The sequence below is a fragment of the Armigeres subalbatus genome, unplaced genomic scaffold, assembly GCF_024139115.2.
Source record: "Armigeres subalbatus isolate Guangzhou_Male unplaced genomic scaffold, GZ_Asu_2 Contig802, whole genome shotgun sequence".
NCBI lineage: Eukaryota > Metazoa > Arthropoda > Insecta > Diptera > Culicidae > Armigeres > Armigeres subalbatus.
This window is the reverse complement of record NW_026943593.1, coordinates 12,750-32,333: the sequence shown is the minus strand read 5'-3', so window position 1 is coordinate 32,333 and position 19,584 is coordinate 12,750. Positions and strand designations below refer to the sequence as shown.

Here is a 19,584-nt window from a genome sequence, read left to right as displayed (position 1 = left end):
CTACTACCAAATACCTGATATTAGAGTAAAATCAGCAGTGATTCAAATCGTTCGGGGCTGTCAGTTTGAATATGAATCTGAAACATTAATTTTCTCAGCAGCTGTTCTAGATTCAGTTTTTATACCAGTCAACTGTCAAAAAAATAAAACTGGTGTAACGCTCCGTTCTATTTTCTGCAGATTTGAACCACGATTGAATCACGAGATTCAAATATTTTTCAATTGTTTTGGTGTATGGATGCGTCATTTTATCTACGGATCAATCCACTTTGCAATTCCGGCGCCTTTCTTGGCAGTAACATAATGATTTCAATTAATTGAAAATTTGAAAAACATGAATAGAACACTGCTGGAAAAACCAGCGAGTTTGTTCTATTTTGCTCCAAATTCAAACTAGAATAGTGGTCGAAAATTTAGAATGAAACTGAATCACTCCTGATTTCACCCTTATGCACACAAAAAAAAACATCGCTTAATTCCGACAGTAGATTGTCCATTGACATTTCAGCGACGCACACCACTAAGCTGAAATATCCTCTTGGAACTTTCGCCATTCCTACCCCACCATTTCAAATAGCGGATTACCTAGATTTACAAGCACTAATTGCATTACATCTACATCGCCTCTTTGTCGTTCCGATCAGACCAAGCTTCGTTATGAAACACATCGCTTCGTGAGAACCTCCTTATGTTATCTCTAGCCTTCATTCAGAAGTCCTTCGATTGTTGACCCACGCCATCGTTAGCAACTCGTTTCATTATTGTAAAAGTGTTTCTAGAGCCGTCCTTGGTCACTCTTCAAAATGTCTGACTTCTTGATCACCGCATGACGTGACAGGAAACCTCGTTTGTTTGCCATCTCCTCCGATTCGTCAACTCTTCGTATGCGACCGAGCTCGAGATGTGCGGTTATGAAACCACCGTACTGCTTCTGCCTTCTATCTCTTGCCAATCTTCGTTCTGCAATTTGCTTCTGCGATATCGCCATGTTGCAGGTGTATCCAATCGCCTGACTCGCCGATGTGACTTCGCCTGTCACTATCCACCCAAAAACGGACTCCGTCAGCACAGGTAGATCCTTGCCTAACAGGATTTCCTTTCCTGACGGGAAGAAGCTGAAGAAAGCTTGGATTCCCAACACCAAGTCGATCCTCCTCGACCGGAAAAACTCCGGATCTGCTAGCTGGATATCCTCCGGAATGTCCCAACCACTTGCCTGAACTGTAGAGGTTGGCAGGCTTGCCGTAACCTTCGGTAGGACGAGGAATTCCATAGATCGAGCATACGACGAAACGCGAGATTTGATGACAGCTTTCGTCTTGTGAGTTGCCTTCACTCCGGACTGCCCGATGCCCTGAATCGCGATGTTAGCTTTCTGGATGGAAACATTCATCGCCTCGCAAAGATTTGCGGAAATAAAATTGCACTCGGAACCTGAGTCCAAAAGGGCGCGTGCTGGGTACCGACGACCCACATCGTCTTCTACTACTAAGACAGCTGTAGCCAAAAGAACTTGCGATGAAGCACACTGCGCTGCGTTGGAAGAAGTAGATTCGACCGCTAAAGCATTCGCTGCCCTGAAATTTGTGCTTATGCTGCCCTGTTTAGGAGTACCTCCTGAAATCGATCTTCTCGGTGATCCTTGGCTACTCTTTCGTTCTCCTCCTTTGAAGCACAGCAGTGAATGGTGTCGACCCCTACAATACCGACAGGAGAACTTCGACGTGCACTCCCGAGCTATGTGACCACGTTTGAGGCAATTGCGGCAAAGGGATGCTTCGCGCAAGAAAGACTCCCGGCTTGACTGCGACATCCTTAAAAACGATGGACACGTGTGAAGTCCATGTATCTCCGCACATGAGGGACACTTCGCGTTGTACGACTGTACGGCACTGTTGCTGACCTTCGGTGAATATGGCTTCTTTCTGCGTTGTGGCGACTGCTCGAAGACTTTCGACTCCACCTTCGCTGGTAGAGCTTCGAGAACTTGGATTCTCCGCTGCAGGAACTCCAGCAAGTCCTTTATGGTGTCCTGATCCTTCGTCGACGAGTGCTCCTCCCATCCTCGACGTGTGCTCGGGTCGAGACGAGCGCTTAGATGTTCGACCAGCAACAGATCTTTGAATTCGGCTGGTTGGATGATCTGATCCAGGGTCAGAATCACACGGTCGAACCCATCGACCAGCCTGTGGAGATCCGCGATTGACTCCGTGGTGAGGGACGGCAGTTTGAAGAGAGCCTGCACTTGCTTCTTCCGTAAAAGCTTGCTGTTGTTGTAGCGTTTCAGCAACGACTGCCACGCAACCTGGTAGTTGTCCCTCGTGATTTTAAGCGGATCGACTAGTGCCTTAGCTTCGCCTGCTAAGCACCCCTTGAGATAGTGGAATTTCTCCACATCGGGTAGGTCTGGCTTCTCGTGAATCAGAGACGTGTAGAGATCCCTGAAGCTGAGCCACTCGTCGATGTTCCCGTCGAAACTCTGCAGCTGGATTTGAGGTAAGCGAACGTGGTCCATACCACCACGTAGAGTGACATCTCCAGGACGAGTCGACTGGTTCTGGACGGAATTATGCTGAACCTCTCCCACTTTCTCCGCCAGAAACGATTTCGCATCGTAGTAGCGGTTCTCCATCTCCAACTGCTCCCTCTGCAAACCTTCAGGCTCCGTGAAGTCCTCGTGCGCTTGTATTTCCCAGATTGCCTCACTTATCTGAACCAACAATACATCTAACTTCTCGAGGCGAACATTGATTTGAGCGACAGGGGTACCCTCCTTAAAGTTCTTAACATACTGGCTAATGTTGCTTAATGATAATTTTAACCCCTTCAGCCTCGTCGTCAGACTCTTCAGTGAATCCGCGTTCCTGGTAACGGGCTTCATGTTGTTGTCGTCGCTCCACGGAAACTTGCACAATGTCGTCAGTCAAATGCGTTACTCCACTCGCAGAGCCGTGGAACCATCGGCAAATCCAAAATCGATAGAAAAGGAGATGTAGTACTCAATATTGTCCGCTTCGGCAGGACATATACTGTTCAGCTCACCTATGAGAAGTAACAGCGGGGCAGCCGAAGCCAAAACAGCATATTCTCCGATTGAGAACACTTCCAATATTCGGGCGAATGCCTCAGATTCCGATCCAATTCAGCAAATGCGAGGGAGTGGAAACACAGATGTAGTATACCAAGATTAAACTTCGGCTAGACATATACTGTTCGCCTCACCTATGAAACAACAGTCGGTACCAGTAGCCGAGTTCACACAAGTTCCAAATATTGCCCCAAACACTGCTAACCAGTATGTAGTATAGCGGGAAATCGTCTCAGTTTATTCAATCCAGTGCAGCGGAGAAAGAACAACCAATGTAGTTTCAAAAAATTGCCTGCTTTGGCAGGACATATACTTAGTCTCACCTGGAGAACTAGATATGGCGCTGAACGAATTAGCTTCAGTTCAAAGTCAATGAAAATCCTCCAAAATATCGTCCAAAGGTTGTTCGCCTCGTAACAGTCGAAATTCGCATCGAAAAGGGAATGAAATTTATTTCAGTGTGTAGCATCAAATATCCAGCTTCGGCTGGGCATATACTGTAAAATTGTGTTTACCTGGCCGGAAAAGCCTTTCCGCGATGCCCGAGCCTAGAAGCAAATGTAGTGTCATCCGTTTTTTAGTAATCGTAGCCGTCTCGTTGTAACTTGCACGGTCCGTGCACCCAAAATGTTCTTCGCGAACAGAAATTATCCAATGCCACCAGTTGTTGAATGCTCGTAGTAGTGGCCAAATCACACAAAGCGTAAGGTGGGTGTTAGTGGGAATAAACAAAAGGCTTCGGCAAGACATATACCGGTTCTTACATACCTGAACGGTAGTAGAACAACGCTGAAGTTATTCCACAATTATTGTCGCAACTTTCGAATTAAATCCAAATTAATTCCCCACGCACTCCACTGTGCAACGATGCGACGGCACGGCAGCAACAGCAAACAAAACACTGCCGCTCGTCGTTCAATTGGCTCTTCCCTCTTGTGCAGCTGATTGTGAGTGGTATAGGTACACTGCAGCAGATCGATCAGATTTTGATGGGCAATTCGATGCAATGATAATCACGGGCAATTAGCTTGATTGGTGTTTATGATAGGTTGCGATAGCAATTCACTTCACTTTCAAACAACTCTAGGATGGCCGAAGGAATCTATTCGGCAGATTCTAATAGGGATTGCCCAATCAATATTCTTCGAGATGGCGATTTCTCTTCTTTATATGGCACTTCACTATGGCGCGTTTTAATTGTTTGACCTCCGATTATTGTTCACTGGCGCACTTGGTCAAATTTTCGGAATTTAAACCGTTCCGAGGCCCGGTAGATCATCCGGTTCGAAGGACCAGTTTATGTCGGGTTCCTTCCCGACCGAGAACTATGTTTTTCCACCCACTACAACACCAGTGAACTCCCAGTCAAAAATACCTTTTTTTATGGGGCCTTTTCGTCATCAAACGACCATTTGATTACACAGAACACCAATAGTTTTCTAATTCACTACACAGTTTATTGTTACATCGAACCACATTAACATTTATTTACACTAATCAACGAAACAACTTTATTTACAACACTACATTTATTACTAATTAAGTCTAAACACGAAACAATTATTCGATCGAGGGTTCGCCCCTCGATGTGCGTACGACGACGGTTTGTTTTGAACTACTTTTATGCAGCATTCGCTGCTGCTGCTGGTGTAGCCTTTGCACTATCGACGCCCCGAACGGCGATCGCATCGATCGCACGGCAAAGAGACTGTGAGAGAATTAAGAGCCAATACCAATAGAAGTGCGACATCACTGATATCGCACAAGGAGTACCTCACACGGGGAGTGTGGATATTTTGGTCGATCGACTGCTCGCAAACAGGACAAAAGGTTGAAAGGACAAAAGGTTGAAAGGACAAAAGGTTGAAAGGACAAAAAGTTGAAAGGACAAAAGGTTGAAAAGACAAAAGGCTTGAAGGACAAAAGGTTGAAAAGACAAAAGGCTTGAAGGACAAAAGGTTGGAAGGACAAAAGGTAGAAGGCCAAAAGGTTGAAAGGACAAAAGGTTGGAAGGACAAAAGGTTGAAAGGACAAAAGGTTGAAAGGACAAAAAGTTGAAAGGACAAAAGATTGGAAGGACAAAAGGTTGAAAGGACAAAAGGTTGAAAGGACAAAAGGTAGAAAGGACAAAAGGTTGAAAGGACAAAAGGTTGGAAAGACAAAAGGTAGTAAAGACAAAAGGTTGAAAGTACAGAAGGTTGAAAGGGCAAAAGGACAAAAGGACAAAAAAGTTGAAAGGACAAAAGGTTGAAAAGACAAAAGGCTTGAAGGACAAAAGGTTGAAAGGACAAAAGGTTGAAAAGACAAAAGGCTTGAAGGACAAAAGGTTGAAAAGACAAAAGGCTTGAAGGACAAAAGGTTGAAAAGACAAAAGGCTTGAAGGTTGGAAGGACAAAAGGTAGAAGGCCAAAATGTTGAAAGGACAAAAGGTTGGAAGGACAAAAAGTTGAAAGGACAAAAGATTGGAAGGACAAAAGGTTGAAAGGACAAAAGGTTGGAAAGACAAAAGGTAGTAAGGACAAAAGGTTGAAAGTACAGAAGGTTGAAAGGGCAAAAGGACAAAAGGACAAAAAAGTTGAAAGGACAAAAGGTTGAAAAGACAAAAGGCTCGAAGGACAAAAGGTTGAAAGGACAAAAGGTTGAAAGGACAAAAGGTTGAAAGTACAGAAGGTTGAAAGGGCAAAAGGACAAAAGGACAAAAAAGTTGAAAGGACAAAAGGTTGAAAAGACAAAAGGCTTGAAGGACAAAAGGTTGAAAGGACAAAAGGTTGAAAGGACAAAAGGTTGGAAGGACAAAAGGTAGTAAGGACAAAAGGTTGAAAGTACAGAAGGTTGAAAGGGCAAAAGGACAAAAGGACAAAAAAGTTGAAAGGACAAAAGGTTGAAAAGACAAAAGGCTTGAAGGACAAAAGGTTGAAAGGACAAAAGGTTGAAAGGACAAAAGGTTGAAAGTACAGAAGGTTGAAAGGGCAAAAGGACAAAAGGACAAAAAGTTGAAAGGACAAAAGGTTGAAAAGACAAAAGGCTTGAAGGACAAAAGGTTGAAAGGACAAAAGGCTTGAAGGACAAAAGGTTGAAAGGACAAAAGGTAGTAAGGACAAAAGGTTGAAAGTACAGAAGGTTGAAAGGGCAAAAGGACAAAAGGACAAAAAAGTTGAAAGGACAAAAGGTTGAAAAGACAAAAGGCTTGAAGGACAAAAGGTTGAAAGGACAAAAGGTTGAAAGGACAAAAGGTTGGAAGGACAAAAGGTTGAAAGGACAAAAGGTTGAAAGGACAAAAGGCTGAAATGACAAAAGGTTGGAAGGACAAAAGGTAGAAAGGACAAAAGGTTGAAAGGACAAAAGGTTGAAAGGACAAAAGGTTGAAAGGACAAAAGGTTGAAAGGACAGAAGGTTGAAGGACAAAAGGTTGAAAAGACAAAAGGTTGAAAGGAATAAAAGGTTGAAAGGACAAAAGGTTGATAGGACAAAAGTCACTCAATAGAGTCAATATCTGCCGATCGACCTCCGTAACGGATTCAGTCATTGAAGAATCAACAAGTTTTGTGACCCCTTATTGGTATGAGTTTGCATTCTAAATATTTATTGTTGTTGTCGCTTGTCATGGGTAGTCTACGAACTCCATAGAAACAAGATCTGCCAATCATTTCCGTAACGGAGCCAGTTATTGAAGAATTAACAAGTTATGTGATCCTTTGTGTGTATGAGTTTGCATTCCAAGTATTTATTGTTGTTGTCATTAATAATGGGTAGTCTATGAACTCCATAGAGTCAAGATCTGCCGTTCCACCTCCGTAACGGAGCAATTTATTGAAGAATTAACAAGTCATGTGACCCCATATTGGTACTTGTTTGCATTCCAAGTAGTTTGCATTTTTGTTGTTGTCGTTGGTCACGGGTAGTCTACGAACTCCATAGAGTCAATATCTGCCGATCAACCTTCATTACGGAGCCAGTTATAGAAGAATTAACAAGTTATGTGGTCCCATATCGATATGAGTTTGCATTCCAAATATTTCTTGTTGTTGTCATTGGTTCTGGGTAGTCTACGAACCCCATAGAGTCAAGATCTGTCAATCTACCTCCGTAACGGAGACAGTTTTTGAAGAATTAACAAGTTGTGTGACCCCATATTGGTATATGTTTGCATTCCAAGTAATTTTTATTGTTTTCATGCGTTCTAGGTAGTCTACTAACTCCATAGAGTCTAAGGGTATGCGATAACACACTTTTTCCTAACGAAACGAAACGAAACGAAATTAAAAATGTCTATGTTGATTCGAAACGAATCGAAACGAAATATAGATTTACCTTCGAGATTTCGAAACGATACGAAATCAAGGTCCATTGAATTCAAAATTTTACGAAACGAAACGAAATTTTAATTTTTTTTTCCGCGGAATTTTTTTTTGAGTTGGTTTTACATTATATACGCAATTCTAATTTAACTTTTCCGAAGTTAAATATCTGTTTTGCAACCAATAGAGCTATAATTGCAGAAGAAGCAGTCTATGATAAATTGCCGCGTTTCCGTTTATATACTATTGGCGATAAGCCGATACCCCAGCATTTGTGTCGCTTTCAAATGAATTCATCGTGGAGCGAGTGGTCTTCAATTTGATCAATATTTTTTATCAATTCAATTTTATATCAGTAAGTATGTAAAAATATAGAATTTGTTGTATGTTGGTCCATGTATATGTGTGTGCATATGAGGCATGCAAAAAGCTCACGACTCCTCAATGCTCCTTACATAAGTATTGCACAAATATTTTAAAAAAAGCGTAGCCGGACTTATATACAACCGAATTTGATCACATTTGAGTTGCTGCATTTCCAAATCGGGAATCGTTGGTTAGTTGAAAAGGTAATTCATGTGAAGCCACCTTGGTAAGCGACTAAACGAAGTTATTTTGAAAACCCGAAGACGAAAACCGTGTTTCAAATCAATTCGACGCATAATCAATGTGCTTCGTTTAATAAGCCTCTACAACTCGGTCGATTCTGCACAACATAATTTTGTGCCCTTCGATGCAGACATTATTTTTCTAATCTCGTATTGTCCCGCACTAGCTAGCATGACCAACATCAACACGATCGATAGCAAACTGATTAAAAAAAAAATTCTGCTCGCGAGGCAGATTTTTTTTTCAGTTCGCGTTTCCTACACTAGCTGCCGTCCCGTGACCAGCAGCAATACGATCGATTCTGCACTAATATTGTGCAAATAGTCAAATAATATCACAGAGTTTAAATTTAAATCTTGGGGGCTGTATGTACATTTCGAAGATTCGCCGAATATTGTTGTGTGAAGTACCTTCAATCATCTCAGCTTTTGATTCTTACTTTTAGGTAAGATTCTAATTGTTGCTTGAACGTTAAACGTTCCATTATGTTTTCTTTAGGGCCTTCCTAACTCTTAAGCGGTGCTTACTCATGCGCTCAAACTTGGTTTGAGGCCTAAGCGGAGGTGAACAAATTGGCCTTTAATAAGAAAGAGGCGCTAAAAAAACTTCACAAGCGCCCTAGGAATCCACGCCACGCTTCAACAAAGTTATAGGCTAGATGTACCAGTTGTGGCTATAGCACCAGTTGTCGCACTAGTGCTTTATATGCCAAATGACCAATCAAACCACCGCCAACTAAGTTCATATCGATAAAGCATATTCATATGATACGATAACACCTTTGATTTCTTCCAAAACAAGCGAAGCGTAATTGTAAAAATTGATTTTGCTTAATTTTTGACGTCCTTTGCACCAGTTGTCGCACTAGTAGTCCCAATTTGGCCAGTCCCATAAGGAAACAATGGGATTTGCCAAATAAGGAACCAAAATTAAGAATAGTGTCACAACTGGTGCATGCGGTCCTAGTATAGATTAATCAATTTTGAGGATAAAAACAAAATTTATTGTGGTTTTCACAGCTGTTCTAAGGAGCAGGAAGTAAATCATTTCGCTTGATTATTTTTGATTATGATTATGATTATTTTTTTAAATAGTTGTTCTTACGTATGGCGACAATTGGTACACCGACCCTACAGATCTGATTTATATCCAATTAAATTTACACTCTAAGCCTGACGTTTAAAATATTGAGTAGATAGAATAGTTAAAGATACTTTTCGTTTCCTTTTAGATATTTCTAACAAAACACTAAAGACGTTTCATAGAAGAAAACTAAACACGTATTTGTCGACTCATAATGGGATTACTACATAAGCGTTAATAGAAAAAGCTGCATAACATAAAACGTTAAATTTCGTTAGAAGCTAATTTTTTCTAGCGAATTTTTTGTAATTTTACGAAACGAAATGAAATCAAGAAATCAGATTTCGCCATGCTCAAATTCCGCGAAATTCCGCGGAATTTCGTTTCGAACTATCTGAAACGAATTTTTTCGAAATACCGCATATGCTTAATAGAGTCAAGATCTGCCAATTTATCTCCGTGACGTAATTTTGGCTTCCATAGCCATTCGGTAAGATGCGCGGCTGCATAGCCAAACCTTGCTGAAGGTGGCAGAGTTCGATCTAGGAAACATTCAGGTTGGCATGAAAGTATCATCGTATTATCCTCATGATATGCAAATGCATATTCAGTACTGCTGCCAGTGCAAACACGTTCGAGGAATCGATAACTAAGCTTATTTAGTTCCACTGTGCTTTGTGTAGTCAAGGTCCTAGCTGGACGTTGGCCGTTTTCCATTCCACAAGAAGTAGCCGAAAAAGAGTTGAAATCCTAATCATCGGAATCCATCCAACCGTTTTGCCTGCGCTGGGCCTCCTCTGTCTGCTTCAAGATGTCGGATATATCAATTGCTTTATTACCAAAAAAACGTGCATAGGCTCGCACATCACCTACTATTACCTATCACCCCGTTAAGTTGGCTCAGATGTGTCGTATTCCAGCCGAAATTGGCTGGAATAAACCGCCATTGAATAGCAGTGTGACATTCCGTTCGGAAAGTCGTCAACAAACTGAAGTTCTATTTTCACCAAACAGTATCCAGTTACGTAACCTAGCAACTTGCCAAAAATCCAACTTCCTTGGATTGCGATGTTTGAACCCAGCCCGAAACAAAAGTACTAGAGTACAAGGTGCACGAAGACATGCGGTGCACGATATTCTTCCAATTTTATCTATGATTCTTCTGTCATCCCATAAATATCAAATAATAAAATCAGTATCATGGATAGACATAACAACTATTTCGTTTATTAGTTCAACATTAGTTCTAAATACTACATCCTTCTCCTTCTCTACTCTATAAACAACGAAAAAAGTATTGTCTTCCTAAAAGAGAAACTAGTTTAGGTATTTTCAAAAGCAAATAACAAAATAACCCTATTCTGAAATCCAACCCAAATCCGATTCTAAGTTTTGTAAATATTTGCTATGGAACTAATTTACATACGTAAACAAAAATCATAAATGTATTACGATTCTAATCGTTAGGAAAATACACCCAAATTTAAAACTTAAATTTAACATAATTTAAGCATGGTTTCCTTTCAAACTTCAATTGTATTAATGTTGCCGCTAATCTGTCATTATCTGATGAAAACATATATCGATAAAAAAAATTCCAAATGAGATTGAATGGTCTCCATTTCAAAATTCAGTCTTCTGAAACTGCAACAATACCTATTTTTCTAAAGCGGTCATATGCACTTAAACTTACGTTTTTTTTTAATCTTTGTTAACGTGATTTTTTCAAACAAGAGAAGTTAATCACTTTTAAACTTACGTATATAATCATCGAATCTCGTAGTCAATACTCAACATTCAATATTCAAACTCAAATCCATTAATTAATAACCTCATAGTCCTTGTCAGCTTTATTATGTAACTAATTATTCAATTATATAATCACTTACATAATAATATAATATAATAATAATCATGTTATCATATAGATCATATTTTCGAATTATAATTTATTTTCCAATCCTATTGAACAACTTTTTTATACAAAGCAAGTTAATATTTTATTTTTCTAATCCAATCAGTAAACTCAGTTGGTGAGTATATTAGTAAATAGTAAATATAATCTCTGAACCCAATCACAATGTTAGGTAGGGAATTTTACTTCCTATCGTATATTTTTCAGAAATACAGCTCGGAAATCACCCAATTTACTGTCCAAACCAAGTCTTCAAAAGCAATATAAAGAAACGGGACTTCTCCAATCTGAATACAACCTTAAAAATAATTCTTCTAATGTTATTATTATTGTCTTTATTATACAGATTTGTAACCCTCGGCTTGCTCACTCTTGTAATAGAACGTCTTCAAATGTTATTTTCTTTAAATCTATAACTCTAACAACCAAATGAGATTTTCAATGAAATTCAATATTCGAATCGAAATTCCAAAACAAGGTCTAAATTAAATCTTCGAATACAAGCTTCGCGTCCGAAGTTCAAGCGTAAACTTTTAATTTATTTAAATCATGTCATGTCTCCTGTTTTAAAATCTGAAGAATGGTCGAAACCAGTCATTAACTACTAATTCCTTATATAATCTTTTCATCCAGTTCTATTTCTCAATCCTCCTCGAATTGCGTTCTTACTTTTATAAGTTTTTTTTTTCTTTACTTCAACGGGGATCCTTCCCTGGCTGCACACTTGTTGTTAACTAGCTTCTGTTACTTAAATATGACCTCATCAAGTCGTATTTGAGTTACTGCAAAAAAAATGGTCAGAGTTGTGCTTCTCGGGTTGGCTCATTGACATTTTGCTTGTACTCCGAGTTCAACATGCTGCGGAATGTAATTCGAGGCTTAGCTTCAAATTCAATCACTGCATACGATTTTAGAATCCGAGCTACAAAATTCTAAAGGTCTGTTCAAACATTGAGATGAAATTCAACCCCAAAATCATTTCTACAGCAATTTTCAAATATTATATTTGTCTTCCTGTAAAATACTTGCAGGTTGGCTCATCTCCTGTTTTTTTAAAATATGTTTTAATAAGTCTGAAAGACATTAAAATCGTTTTTCCGAATCCAGTTCATAAATGAATATAATTAGAAAAACAATTGTCAAACACATTTTTCAATTCGAATTTGTTGACCTAATATTTGGATCAAACAATCACCTTCAATTGTTTATCCAATCATCGAATTCAATATTTATTATATTCTAAAATCCAAACCTTTTTTTTTTGTTTGTCTTTCAGCCCTAGGCTGGCTCGTCTCCAGAAATCCAAACTTCAAATAACCGCTTAATCCATTTTAATACATCTTGAAAAACCATTCTCTGATTCTAATCATCAAAACGAATCTTTGAATGAAACTCGAACGATGGTAATTCAAAATGCTAAATTGAACGTTTAAAACAAATATTAAACTTTTGTTCCATTGAATAGTCTTGAATGGAAAAAATATTTTTCTTCTAAATTGATTACGCAAACTAATCTCAAATTTCCAACAAAATATAAAATTTTAACTTCGAATATTAGATTTAAATGAAATGTCCAACGTGGTGTTTAAGTTGTATATTGCAATGTTCAGTAAGTCATACTTTAATGTTTACTTTGAATTTGAACATCAAACAGTATTTAAATTCAATACCTCAATTCAATCTCCAAAACCAATACAAATCGTAAATCAAATCAGTTTAATCAATATCCGAATCAAAAAAGGAGACTCGCCCGTCTAGAACCTTTTTTGGTTTTTTTTTTTTACTCAGGAGACCTGTTCGCTCCAGCATAGTTTTTTTTATTCAACCTCGGAGACCTGCTCGCTCCGGATTTTTTTTTCTCTAAGCCTCGGAGACCTGCTCGCTCCGGAATCATTTCTCTTTTTTTTTGGTTTTACTTCGGAGACCTGCTCGCTCCGGAATCTATATTTTTTTTTAACTTCGGAGACCTGCTCGCTCCGGTACTTTTTTTTTCTCTACCTCGGAGACCTGCTCGCTCCGGCACTTTTTTTTCTCTCTACCTCGGAGACCTGCTCGCTCCATAATTCAATTTTCATTTATTACAATTTACTCAAATACTTACCTAGATACTAAATAACTAGCATCCATTTTGATGTGCAAGTTACCGAATATAAACTCACAAAATAACTACCGACTGCGTCATGTCGTATATACACACACATTCTCATATTTGCCGAATGAGCCCGTTCTTCGACACAGAGGGAGTGTTGAGAGCAGAGATGCCAGATTTGAAGACATGTCTTCAATTTGAAGACATTTGAATCTCTGTGAAGACATTTATTTCGTGAAGACATTTTGAAGACTTTTCAAAATATTTGAAGACTTATCTACTTATTTGAAGATACTTGAAGACAATCAATAAGCCAACGAGAGAAAATATAATTTTATTTCTTAGTTATAAATTCTGTGACTTCTATATATGGTCGGGGTTCAGCCAAATCACACCAAGCGCCAATGAAATATTTCCTATTTTTTGCCAAGGTTTTCATGTAACAGATTCACTTGGTCAAAAATCGCATCGGACATCGTTCAACGCCATAGCTGAGGATCCCTTACAACACAAGAGTTATAATAGTCTTTGTCTGGGGCTTAAAATCTCAAACATAAAAATACATTCACACTAGCTGGCTGATAAATGCAACGCGCACGTACGCACTTAACTTGGAGCTAGGCGCTGGTTAAAAAATTCCCGATGGCGTGTATGTAAAAAGGTATTCCGATCATAACATTGGAACGCAATTGCGGTTTATTTAACGGCAAAAATATATTAAACTCGTCTATGACTTGATTTAATCTATTCAATCGTTGAGCTAGAACCTGATCTTTTCTAAATTCCTTACGAATTCATTTGATCTTTTCGGTATGTCCATGTGACTTTCGTCTAAATATTCGACGGAAACTCTTTGAATTTTTGATGAAAATTATGAGGAATTTCTTGTCTACATTCAAGAGAATTGAAATTGTAAATACAGTACAAAATTTATATGTAATAATTTCCGTAAAAATACATATAATACAATACATCCTCAAAAATTTAAACGGAAAATTCATCTTATTCATCTATTTACACAATTCCTACAAAAAACCCTTTCAATTTCCACAAGAAAATTGTCTAAATTAATTTTCATTAAAAATTCTTACGAATGTCAAAAAGAAATTGAAATTATGCTGGTGTTAAATGGGTATTTCTCATAATTTTAAGGTAAATTTCTACAGGAAAATCTACCTAAAAAGAAATTCAGAGGAAACTTGCAACATACTTTTGTTAAATTTGTCCTTGAATTCCTTTGATTATTCTTCTAGAAATATTTTTGGTTATTCTTCAAGTATTTACTCTGCGAATTCCTCTATGAATTTCTTCAAAAATCGTCCTGGTATTCTTTCTGCAATCCCTTCAGGAAATTGTCCGGAAGTTTCAGGATTTTTCCGAAAAATCCTCAGGACTTCATTTGGAAGAAGTTGCAGAAGTTTCTCCAGAACTCCTTCAGTAGCTCACGAATTCCTCCAGTAGTTCTTCCAGGATTTTTTCCGAAAGTTTTCCCGGGATTGCGGCGAAAGCTTCACAAGGGATCCCTCCGGAAGTTCTTCCTCTGGAAGATCTTTTAAGAAAGTTGCCGAATGACTCTCCAAGAATGCCTTCGGAAGTATACTATGAAATTTATCTGGTATTTCCTCCAGGATTGCTTTCGAAAATTTCTTCAGCAAAACATCAGGAAGCTCCTCCAAGATTTCATCCAGAACTACCTCCAAGAATTTATCTCGAGCTTTCTTCAGGAATCCCACCGGAAATTGCTTCAGTAATTCCTCAGGAATATCCTTCAAAAATTCATCAGGAAAACCCTTCAGGTATTCCTCCAGAAAAAAACATCCGGAATTCATTCAGAAGTTTTTACAGGAATTCCTTCTTAAGTTCCTCCAAGAATTACTCCGGAACTTCCTTCTGAACTTTTTCCGGAGGTTTCTTCAGTAAATCCTTTGGATGTTCCAACAGGAATTCCTCGGGAAATTTCTTCAGGAGACTTCCAGAAGTAATTAGAAGGTCCATCCAAAAGAAGTTATAAGAAGCTCCATCAGGAATTTATCCGGAAGTTGATCTAGAAATTTTACCGGAAGTTCCTTCAGAAAATTCTCTGGATCAGTGTTGTAAAATGTCATTTGCATTCGTTTGTATAATTTTCCCAGAACTTTTTTCAGAAGTTAGCTATTGATTCTTGATGTATGACAAACTTATAGCGCTTAAATGTGGCTACAACTTTGTCTAACAAGACATTGCTGTAAATATGTAATCTTGTGCGTGGGAGGCAAAATGTCATTCAAATGACATTATGTCAAATGACACGTGACATTTTGGAGAGTTTTCACTCTCCAGCCTTAGATGTTATATTTAGAGTAATGTATCCTTGACCAAAAATATAGCCCTACTCAAGCTTTATGAGTACATCTAAAATTATGATGTTCTGAAGAAAGTTATTAACAAATTAGTCAAATGACATGCAGATGACATTTTACAAGCCTGCTCTGGATGTTTCTTCAAGTATTTCACAGTAAATTTTGAATCCCAACAGGGTATTCTTTAAAAAGAAATTTGAAAGAATTTCACGTGAAAATTCAGTTAAAAATCCGCCTCAGTACAAAATCCAGGGGAAGCTCGTCACAAAAAAAATTAAATAATTTTAAAGAATATCTCTTGAATTCTAACAATTTGTATGTTAAAAGAATTAATATTATTCCACATCAGTAAAACAAGGAGATTATTGAATTTACAAACCTATTGGATTTTGAAATTTCTCGCTAATAATCGTTATTTTAATATTGAAGACATTTGAAGACATTTTTAAACGACTGTGAAGACATATGAAAATATCTTCTGGCATCCCTGGTTGAGAGTGGAAGGTAGACCTAATCTTAGCCAATTACTCTACCAAACCAAGCACCCTGCCCTGCTAGCTGCGGAACATCCGTTTACCCATTTGGTCTTCGAATATTTTCATCAAAAAATGCTTCATGCACCCAACCGGTGATTGTTAGTTTCTATAACAAATCTGTATAAAAACCTACCAAAACCTGTATGAGAACTGGGCATTTGCGAAAATGCTAGATTCGTATACAAATATTGTATGAGACCTTGCAATTTTGCACAGTGGCACAGAGGCTGTTAGAAACTGCTTCCGATATGTTCGACTAAATTAGGTTATATGCTACAGAGAAAGACTGTCGCTGTCGTCCCTATCCGGCCCATCTTTTGCTGGCTGGGATAGCGAGGCAGAAAAAAATCCATGCCATCGTTCTCTGTAGTTTATAACCGCTTGCGTTCGACTCAATCCCAAGCCCGCTGACCAACAACAAATTGGGCAGTTACCGGCACCGCGGGTCACTTCAAGCTGACCATTCAGTGTCACGGGGGTTGATTATGCTGGTCCACTATACCTTCGGCCAATCCAAAAACGAGTCTTGCCCGCCTAACTGCATTTAGATTTGGTCAGTGACTTATCTACCCAAGGTTTCCCAAGCTCACTCCGTCGTTTCGTTGCAGGCTTGGTAAGTCTACTCATCTCTGCAGCTTCAAGAAAAACAAATTTGCTAGAATAATCGTTAAAGTTTTAATAGTATTTAGTGGAATGTTTGTTTTGATTTGTTGAACACAATGGTTCAAGCAAGCGAGTATGTTGGCTCACTGACAAAAATACCTAAGAAACAATTTACTCCCTCGATGAACACGGTCATAAATTAGACGAATATTCTATTTGGCATCACGGTACGCATAACATATCTCTCGAGGGTACTGATTACCAATGTCGTTAGTTTAGTAGTAGGAGTATCTTAAAAGTAGGAGTAGGAGTGGGAGAATCTTAAAATAATTGGACAATAAAAGTTAATTGCATCAGAAGTACATAGTGTAAAGATTCAAACGATTAAGTCTGATTTACCGCCCACGCAACGCAACGGATAAATTCGTGCTAGTGAAGTACGGCGACGTGAAAGGAGTGGGCCTGTACCGTTCTGTAGTGCCGAAACAAAATAGGGAATAACACAACGTGGGGGTCTGAGGTGAAGCCTCATTAGTAAGGAAATAAAAAGCGTGGGGGAAGTGTTGACACATGTTTTTCAAACTGAACTGAAGATTGGGGCCAAACCGGCAGGCTGATCGATTTTGATGTCTGTCCTTGCGATGTATGGACGGGATTGGTCGGTTTACCAATTTCTAAGCTTTTTAACCCTTCCGTTACCAGTGGGTTGAAAACGAAAATAGAAACCTTTTCGGCTGTAGCTTTTTGTCTTTCAAAATTTTTTTTTCCGCAACTTTCACCTGGACTTCCAGGATTGGCCACTTGATTCCGGAGTTATTCCGGACTTCAAATGGGTGTTCGATTATGCCCATTTCTCAGAACGCCTATTTCAGAAAAGTGTATTTTAGTTATTTTGATTGGAAACGACGAATAAATGATCATCATCAAACACATCAAACTTTATGATTTCAAATGTTATGACAATCCATGGTAGTTTTGTACTTCATGGACCGTGTATAAACCGGTGAACGGATTTACCTTTTGCCATAACTTTCAAAATCATGAAGTTTTATGTGTTTGATGATGATTATTCATCCGTCGTTTCCAATCAAAATATCTAAAATAAACATTTATGAAATATGCGTTCTGAGAAATGAGCAAAAGCAAAAAAAAATAGAAGGAAAAGATTTTTATTACAAATGAAGATATTATCGTTTATAGTAGCTTTTCTTATTGCGAGGCTTCGTAGCCGTATGGTAAGATGCGTGGCTACCAAGCAAGACCATGATGATGGTGGCTGGGTTCGATTCCTTGTCCGGTCTAGGATTTTTTTTTTCGACTTACCCGGGGATAAAAGTATCATCCTGTTAGGTAACTGGAGGAGGAATATGAAAACATGTGTGTTTTCTGGAACAACATTGGAAAATATCATAAAAATTTATTGTACGAAGTTTACAAATATGCAGGATTCGAGTGATGATCGTGGTGTTGATGAAGAAAGGATGTGAAATACAAAGACAAATAAGACAAAAAAGACAAATAAGACAAATAAGACAAATAAGACAAATAAGACAAATAAGACAAATAAGACAAATAAGACAAATAAGACAAATAAGACAAATAAGACAAATAAGACAATTAAGATAAATAAGGCATATAAGACAAATAAGACAAATAAGACAAATAAGCCAAATAAGACAAGTTAGACAAATAAGACAAATTTGACAAATAAGAACATTCCGTCCGGAATTCTCCCGTCAGGAATTCCTCCGGAAGTTCCGTCAGGAATTCCTCCGGAAGTTCCGTCAGGAATTCCTCCGGAAGTTCCGTCAGGAATTCCTCCGGAAGTTCCGTCAGGAATTCCTCCGGAAAATCCGTCAGGAGTTCCTCCGGAAGTTCCGTCAGGAGTTCCTCCGGAAGTTCCGTCAGGAATTCCTCCGGAAATTCCGGCAGGAATTCCTCCGGAAGTTCCGTCAGGAATTCCTCCGGAAGTTCCGTCAGGAATTCCTCCGGAAGTTCCGTCAGGAATTCCTCCGGAAGTTCCGTCAGGAATTCCTCCGGAAGTTCCGTCAGGAATTCCTCCGGAAGTTCCGTCAGGAATTCCTCCGGAAGTTCCGTCAGGAATTCCTCCGGAAGTTCCGTCAGGAATTCCTCCGGAAGTTCCGTCAGGAATTCCTCCGGAAGTTCCGGCAGGAATTCCTCCGGAAGTTCCGTCAGGAATTCCTCCGGAAGTTCCGTCAGGAATTCCTCCGGAAGTTCCGTCAGGAATTCCTCCGGAAGTTCCGTCAGGAATTCCTCCGGAAGTTCCGTCAGGAATTCCTCCGGAAGTTCCGTCAGGAATTCCTCCGAAGTTCCGTCAGGAATTCCTCCGGAAGTTCCGTCAGGAATTCCTCCGGAAGTTCCGTCAGGAATTCCTCCGGAAGTTCCGTCAGGAATTCCTCCGGAAGTTCCGTCAGGAATTCCTCCGGAAGTTCCGTCAGGAATTCCTCCGGAAGTTCCGTCAGGAATTCCTCCGGAAATTTCGTTAGGAATTCCTCCGGAAATTTCGTTAGGAATTCCTCCGGAAGTTCCGTCAGGAATTCCTCCGGAAGTTCCGTCAGGAATTCCTCCGGAAGTTCCGTCAGGAATTCCTCCGGAAGTTCCGTCAGGAATTCCTCCGGAAGTTCCGTCAGGAATTCCTCCGGAAGTTCCGTCAGCAATTCCTCCGGAAGTTCCGTCAGGAATTCCTCAGGAAGTTCCGTCAGGAATTCCTCCGGAAGTTCCGTCAGGAATTCCTCCGGAAGTTCCGTCAGGAATTCCTCCGGAAGTTCCGTCAGGAATTCCTCCGGAAGTTCCGTCAGGAATTCCTCCGGAAGTTCCGTTAGGAATTCCTCCGGAAGTTCCGTCAGGAATTCCTCCGGAAGTTCCGTCAGGAGTTCCTCCGTAAGTTCCGTCAGGAATTCCTCCAGAAGTTTCCCCACAAATTTTTCCGGAAGTTTCGTCAGGAATTCCTCCGGAAGCTCCACCAGAATTTTTCCAAAAGTTTCTCGATGAAATAATCGTGAA

At 39.4% G+C, this 19,584-nt stretch overlaps 1 protein-coding gene across 1 annotated transcript; it reads right to left on the bottom strand.

Annotated features, from left to right (window-relative positions):
* Positions 1-775: 775 nt before the first annotated feature.
* LOC134204656 (uncharacterized) lies at positions 776-2,881 on the bottom strand. The gene has a single exon (XM_062679435.1). It carries the CDS (start codon positions 2,879-2,881, stop codon positions 776-778), a length of 2,106 nt encoding a protein of 701 aa, XP_062535419.1.
* Positions 2,882-19,584: the final 16,703 nt, after the last annotated feature.

Bases quoted from the DNA above. Each gene is read 5' to 3' on its own strand.
- LOC134204656 (XM_062679435.1), bottom strand. From the start codon at position 2,881: ATGAAGCCCGTTACCAGGAACGCGGATTCACTGAAGAGTCTGACGACG.